This window comes from Paramormyrops kingsleyae, chromosome 3 (genome assembly GCF_048594095.1).
Source record: "Paramormyrops kingsleyae isolate MSU_618 chromosome 3, PKINGS_0.4, whole genome shotgun sequence".
Lineage (NCBI taxonomy): Eukaryota > Metazoa > Chordata > Actinopteri > Osteoglossiformes > Mormyridae > Paramormyrops > Paramormyrops kingsleyae.
Window position 1 is genome coordinate 23,290,782 of NC_132799.1, and position 7,047 is coordinate 23,297,828.

Here is a 7,047-nt window from a genome sequence, read left to right on the forward strand (position 1 = left end):
GCCAGCGCCACGAGGGGCTCCGGGCCATGCTACCCGCGCCCCCCCGGTCTGCCGCCCCCCCGCCTCACTGTTCAGCCTCCACTCCAGCCCCCACTATGCTCCGTTGGCCGTGCGGACACATCACGGCCACCGAGGGCTAACCGCTACGACTCGCTACCTCCAGACAGAAGGGGACGCGGCAAGAGCTGTGGGGGTGCAGCCCCAGGAGGCCCCTGCCCCCCCCACGCCACGCCACGCCGGACGGACGCTTCTACAGACCGTGGGCTCCCCTCCGTCTTTGCTCTCAGCACGAGCTCCTCTCCTGAAGACCTGCTCAACATTGCAGTGCCCCCCCCTCCTCCTCCCCATCCCCACCCCCCCCGCCCCCCACCAGAGAAATTGACAGATTACTGCTAAGTGTGCAGCCGGTGTGCTGCAGCTGCTGCCTCCGCGCACCGGAGACGAGGACCCATCTGCGGACTGAGAATACATCAGGGAGCGGCAGAGCGCCAAAGCGAGGGGGCGCCGGATCCAGTGGGACTGTGGAGTGCTGTCCCCCCGGCGGGGCGCGCGGCTCAGCCATGGAGCACGGAGACGCTGTCCGCGCGCCGCCTGCCGCTGCCTTCCAAGGACGACCGGCGGCAGAGCCGCGGGAGCCAGGCTCAGACTGGCCACAGATCCTCACGGCCGCCTAGTGCACCGGCCACCAGCATCTTCATGCTGCTCTTCCTGGATTTACGGGGAGCCATTTTGCCTGCCTGGCTCACTATTTACGTTACTTGTAAAGAAAAAAAGGCGACAGAGTTCCCGAGGAGATGTGATTAAACATGAGGGCTCTTTTGTGATTGCAAAAAAATAAAAAATAAAAAATGAAATAGCTAGCGGGAGAGAAAGGACCTGTGAGAACTACAGAGGTAGGTGTGCAGTGTCCCCACTGCTCTTTCCATTCATACCCTTCTCTCTTCTGCTTTTTTGTGCCTCTCTTTGCACGCTGTCTCCGAGTGGCATTTATCTCTTCCATGGAAAAAAGACGGAGAGTCTCATTGAATCCAGGGTAGGGCCAGTTCTCCTCTCCACGCAGAATCCCCCAGACGATGCTGAATTATGAACGTGTCACATCATGAGTCTCCTGTGGCAGGTAACTGTGCAGCGTACCTGGAATGCCGCGCCGCTGTTTTTAGTCTACCTCATGGTGAGAGCGCTGAGTCTGTGCGCCGCGTCGGCGGGAGCCCAGGGCTGCCCGGCGGTCTGCTCCTGCACTAACCAGTTCAGTAAGGTGGTCTGTACCCGCCGCGGCCTCACCAGGGTCCCCCCGGGGATCCCCTCCCACACCCGGTACCTCAACCTGATGGAGAACAGCATCGAGTTGATCCAGGCGGACACCTTCCGCCACCTGCAACACCTGGAACGGCTGCAGCTGGGCAGGAACGCCATCCGGCAGATCGAGGTGGGCGCCTTTAGCGGCCTGACCAACCTCAACACACTGGAGCTGTTCGATAACCGTCTGACAGCGGTCCCGAGCGGGGCCTTTGAATACCTGTCTAAACTGCGGGAACTATGGCTCAGGAATAACCCCATTGAGAGCATCTCCTCGTACGCGTTCAACCGCGTGCCCTCCCTGATGCGCCTGGACCTGGGCGAGCTCAGGAAGCTGCAGTTCATTTCAGACGGTGCTTTCGTGGGATTGTACAACCTGAAATACCTTAACCTTGGAATGTGTAACATTAGGGAGATGCCCACGCTCACTCCGTTGGTCGGGCTGGAGGAACTAGAGATTTCGGAGAACCACTTTCCGGAAATAAAACCGGGATCTTTCCGAGGGCTGAGATCGCTTAAAAAGCTCTGGATTATGAACTCGCAGATCACTCTGATAGAGCGCAATGCGTTCGACGACCTCACAGCGCTGGTGGAGCTGAACCTGGCCCACAACAACCTCAGCGCCTTGCCCCATGACCTTTTCATGCCGTTGAGATACCTGGTGGAGCTCCATCTCCACCACAACCCCTGGAACTGCGATTGCGACGTGGTGTGGCTCTCCTGGTGGTTGCGTGAGTACATCCCTACCAACTCCACTTGCTGTGGCCGCTGCCACTCGCCGGCCCACATGCGTGGCCGCTACCTGGTGGAGATGGACCACACCACCTTTCAGTGCTCGGCACCCTACATCGTGGATGCACCCCGGGACCTCAACATCTCGGCGGAGCGTGTGGCAGAGCTGAGGTGCCGGACGGCACCCATGTCGTCTGTCCGATGGCTGCTGCCCAATGGCACAGTGCTGACACACGGGTCCAGCCACCCGCGGATATCTGTGCTCAGCGATGGCACGCTCAACTTCTCCAACGTGCTGCCCACGGACACGGGCATCTATACCTGCATGGTGACCAACGTGGCAGGCAACTCCAACGCCTCTGCCTATCTGAACGTGAGCAACGCCGAGCTGAACACGTCCAACCTGAGCTACTTCACCACTGTCACTGTGGAGATGGGGGAGCCGCCGTCGGAGGTGCCGCCCAAGCCCAAGACGGCGACCGCCTCGCCGTCCGTCTTTCAGCCAGTGTTCATATCCACCCCCACTGTGCTCCTGGAGAACACCAACACACCCAAGCAGGTGTCCGTCCCCACCACCAAAGGCACGATGAGGCCCCCCACCAGCCTGGACGAGGTCATGAAGACCACCAAGATCATCATCGGCTGCTTCGTGGTCGTCACCATGCTGGCGGCCTTCATGCTGGTGGCGTTTTACAAACTGCGGAAGCGACACCAGCAGCGGAGCACGGTGGCCGCTGCCAGGACAGTAGAGATCATCCAGATGAACGAGGACCTGCCCCCGGCAGCCACTAGTATACCAGGGGAGGGCGCTGTTGTGCTGCCCTCCACGCGAGACTACAACAGCACCTATAAATCCACGTATAACACCTACAGACCAGCACACGGGGCACACTGGACAGAGAACTGCATTGAGAACTCACTGCATCGAAACAGGTCCCACACCATCATTGTGGCCCCCGAGCCCTACGTCATAAAAACTCACAACAAGGAGAAGGTACAGGAGACTCAGATCTAACATTCCCATTCCTTCGTTGTCTCTCGTTAAAATGCAATAGAATGCACAAAAAAAAAACAGCAGAGTCTTTTGTACAGTGTGCAAAACGGACTGTTTTCTTGTACATGCTTATACATAAAAAGCCTATATATATATATGAAAGATAGATCAATCTGCTATGGGCTGATAAGTGAAGATTATATAAAAGAAATACATTTAAACTATTTTCTAACTTGTAACTTTATTTAAAACAGAGAGGTTGATAAGATGCTGTTATGATTTGGGAACATGATTGGGTGAACCTGTTTGAAAAAAGGGTATTCTGTCATTTTTAGACAATGATATCTAGGATGCAGTAAATCCCGATTTATACCGAGAAGAATTTCTAAATAAAAGCCCCAAATCAAACTTACAGGTTAATCTTGTGAAAGCACCAAGAATTTGTACTGTGCCAAATGTTATAAATGCAATAAAGGATTTTTGAAAGAAAAGGGTAAATTTACGCAGAGCGCGTCTGTAAGGAGGGGGGCAGATGGCCTGTCCAGGGAGTATGCAGGCGGTTCCACACTGCAGCACCAGTAACCCCCCTGCTGCTCCGTCCGATCCAGGAGGCCCTGCATGTCACGGGGGGGGGGGGGGGTGGGGTGGGGCACTGGGGGCCGTGGCACAGGTGCTTCAGCGTGTTTGTCATTCAGCCAGACTGACGTGGTGTGGAGCGTCACCGTGGCACCATGGGGCATGTACAGTCGAGTGGGATTTAGACGGATGTACGACATTTGGAGTTGGGTGAACTTGGTGAAAATGACCGCTTTTCTCTCCAAAGACAAAATGGCCTCAGACAGAAAAGGCCTTAGACATTACACCCCCCCCCGGCTCTGAATGCACTACAGAGGGATTATGCAAATCAGCCGGCATTTCCAACAGGGGGCTGTCGTGCTCTCCTGGACAGCCAGGGAGTTCGGGATGCCACACTGCTCGTCTGACATGTCCGCGACAGGGAAGAATGTGCCGGATCTTCTTTGATGGAAAGGTTAGATAGTGCCAGGCTGGTGCCACTGCGTATATTGCCAGCTCACTGCTACAAGCAAGGTGAGACACACCCGGCGTGGACATTTATCACCAATCTGTCCACAAAAGCCCCCAGTTTGCTTTCTGTGCAGCTGTTCATGTACAAGTGGAGAGAGGGAGGAGTGACGTGCCGAGGGACACTCTGCCAGTGCCAGTTCTGAGGGCGACACCCAGCAGGTCAGTCGCACACGCGCAGCCCTCTGGGCCCGCTTGTGATTCCACTCCCTGGCGTCTCTTTGGCCGTCAGTAAAGCGCAGTGCATCGCCGCCTCTGCCTTCGAGCACCTCCAGATGCAGTTAAAAATAAATATCTGCAGTATTGCGAAAAAAGTGACGGCAGGGCATGCCAGCGGCACGCTGAAGTTCATCTCGTAAACGTCTCACTTCAGCTGCCGATGCACGAGGGCTGCTTCTCGTTTTAAAGAGGAGCCCTGTGAAAAGGTGATACCGCGCTAATGGCTGCCGGCCGTGATTGCAGCACAGGGAGCAGCGTTTGCTTTCTCCGCTAAGTGCATTGAACGCGAGACGCCAGCCCTGAGAGCCATTTGACCCTCTCTATAAAAGCTAACGGGCATCAATTTGCAAGCTCTTGCTGGCTGGTTAAATAGGACAAGAGGAAAGACGTTCTGCTGGGAGCTGCTTCTGGGCAGCGTTACTGAGAAGGATATGGTGTCATCATGTGAGCTGGAGCAGCTTCCGGCACATTTCTGGCCAGCCAAGGGTCCTGACGGCGCCAATCAACCCTCGCCCGGGAACAGCAGGCGCAGGAAGTATGAAGCCCCTGGCCAATTAAGGCGCTCCAGCAGTGGGGGCCACTCTGGGAGCCCACTGGAGAGCAGCGGCGGCCTGCTGGGCTGGGCCTCGGGGGCCGAACATCTCCACGTGGTAGAACAATAATTAGCACATGGACAACACCTGAACCTCAAAAATGTGTGCTGACCCTAATTAAATAAGTATTTCAAGAAGCCAATTACAGCTGAGTTTGAGGGTCAGGAATCCTTAAAGGAATGTCAAAACAAGCAAGCTGATGCTGCTGAAATGTTTTCTTAGTCATTATTTCCTTAAAATCACTAAAAATGAGTGTTATGATGTGAAAGTTAGGGATGCTAATGCAGCATCGCTGCCGCAGCACTCCCACGCCGCCCGCCCAGGGGCCAGCCGGGGATGATGCGTGTATCCTGAGTGAAGGTGGGCCTCCCTGATGTTAGTACTGATGCCAGTGTCACCCGAAAAACAGTGCCTAGGTGACAAAGTGGCACCCCGGAAAACGCTTAGCATTCTGACAGGCCAGCGATCCGGGGCTCTGTGGGAGCATGCGGCAACCTCAAAGTGGGAGAACTGCCCATTTTAACTCTATCCTGACTGTATCCCAGTGACAAAGACCAGCTACTACTTAACCGAGCTTAACTCCAAACAGTGTGCTGCCCGAGTGTGAAATGGCAGACGGTGAAGTCGTTTCTTCACTCGTCCTTCCAGCTGCGTATAAACAGTACCCGCTTCATTACCACCCCTCTGACATTTTTCAGCACATTTGTCCCGTTCTTCTTCTTTGCTTGAGCTCAGGTCCTCTTTCCCCCCCATAAACCGGCACCACACGACTGTAAAATAACCCATTTTATGAATGTCATCTCTGCTCCTCTGAATGATTCCACTGTAAATCAGCTCTTTGAGGAAAAACACACAGATGGAAGAAGCGTATTAAGGGGCCGGTCGTTAAATTGCGGGTGTCTTTGGACAGTTACGGCTATCTGGATGCAACTGTGCCATGAACCTTCCTTGCTGGGATTGCCGGTTTTCCAGACCTAACTTTCTCTGATAGTCCCACAGGAAGCACGTTTTACAGGAAGTGGCTTAATGATTCTGGCAGCATGGCACTTTCATAAAACCCTTCGTCCGCATAGCCTGGGTGATAGAGAAAAGGGTTTCCTTATATCAGAGTTTACTCTGTATCACTGTCATCTTATAATAATGCAAATATAATGGGAGAGGAGCACCCTCTGTTCCTTTTCCAATGGCAGAATTTTCCAGAATAAGCAGTTTTCTTGCAGAGGGATTTTGCTGAATCTTACCATCTCTAACCGACAAACAAAGTTTTGTGTTTGAACTTCAAAGGGAGGAACCTGCAAAGTGTGACTTAAGGCCGAACTGTTAGAGACGCTGAGCTGCTGAGAGTCACACGAAGGAGAGAGCGAGCAGGAGTGGAGGGGTGGCGCTTTGCATGTGGGCAAAATCCCTCTCGTTAGTGTTTCCGGAATCTCCCCTTGATTCAGACGTTTACCTCGAGTGTGCGGACAGACTGGAGAGTGACGAGTGGCTCTCTGCCGTAGAGAAGCGTGACACGGGACCGTCACGTATTTATCGCTTTTAAATGAATCATTGATCTAAAAGAAGCTGCCAGAAAGGTGATAGCAGCATGTTCTCTGCACAGGCGAGGAGCAAACAGCAGCAGTGAGATCATACACGACTTTTCCTGTGGAATTCCTGCATACAGCAGCCCTCCTTTCCATTCTTATTTAAGACGTGATTTCGGGTTTCACAGCTGGGAGCAGAGAGCGGGAATCGAGGCTGAATGGTGAACTACAGGCGCAGCGCGTGCAAAACCAAACATCTCAATGACTTTGATTCGAGCCCCCGAAAGCCAAAAGCAGCAACACTGTGAAGATGCTTGTGTGTGAAAGTCACACCCCCTCTGACATTCAATTTAGTGCTTCTTTGAGAAGCCACAAGGGCGGCTTTGTGGCCGGGTAGACAGGAAACGCAGCCAGAGGATTACATTCAGGCTCTGACTGAGCCAGAGTCAGCTGTGGATGTCTGTGCGTAGGGGGAGGAACAAGCCCAACTGTGTTTACGCACTGCGGGCCACGGAGCGGGAGGGAGCACGACCCGGAGCCTGCGGGTGTGGGGGAGGGCGGGCCACACAGATGCGGGCGCCGTGGCCGGACAGAGGCAGGCACGTCT

At 54.3% G+C, this 7,047-nt stretch overlaps 1 protein-coding gene across 1 annotated transcript; it reads left to right on the plus strand.

The window, feature by feature from the left end:
- The first annotated feature begins 410 nt into the window (after window positions 1–410).
- Window positions 411–3,513, plus strand: LOC111846124 (leucine-rich repeat-containing protein 4-like). The gene has a single exon (XM_023816010.2). It carries the CDS (start codon window positions 1,100–1,102, stop codon window positions 3,041–3,043), a length of 1,944 nt encoding a protein of 647 aa, XP_023671778.2. The 5' UTR covers window positions 411–1,099; the 3' UTR covers window positions 3,044–3,513.
- Window positions 3,514–7,047: the final 3,534 nt, after the last annotated feature.

Bases quoted from the DNA above. Each gene is read 5' to 3' on its own strand.
- LOC111846124 (XM_023816010.2), top strand. From the start codon at position 1,100: ATGAGTCTCCTGTGGCAGGTAACTGTGCAGCGTACCTGGAATGCCGCG.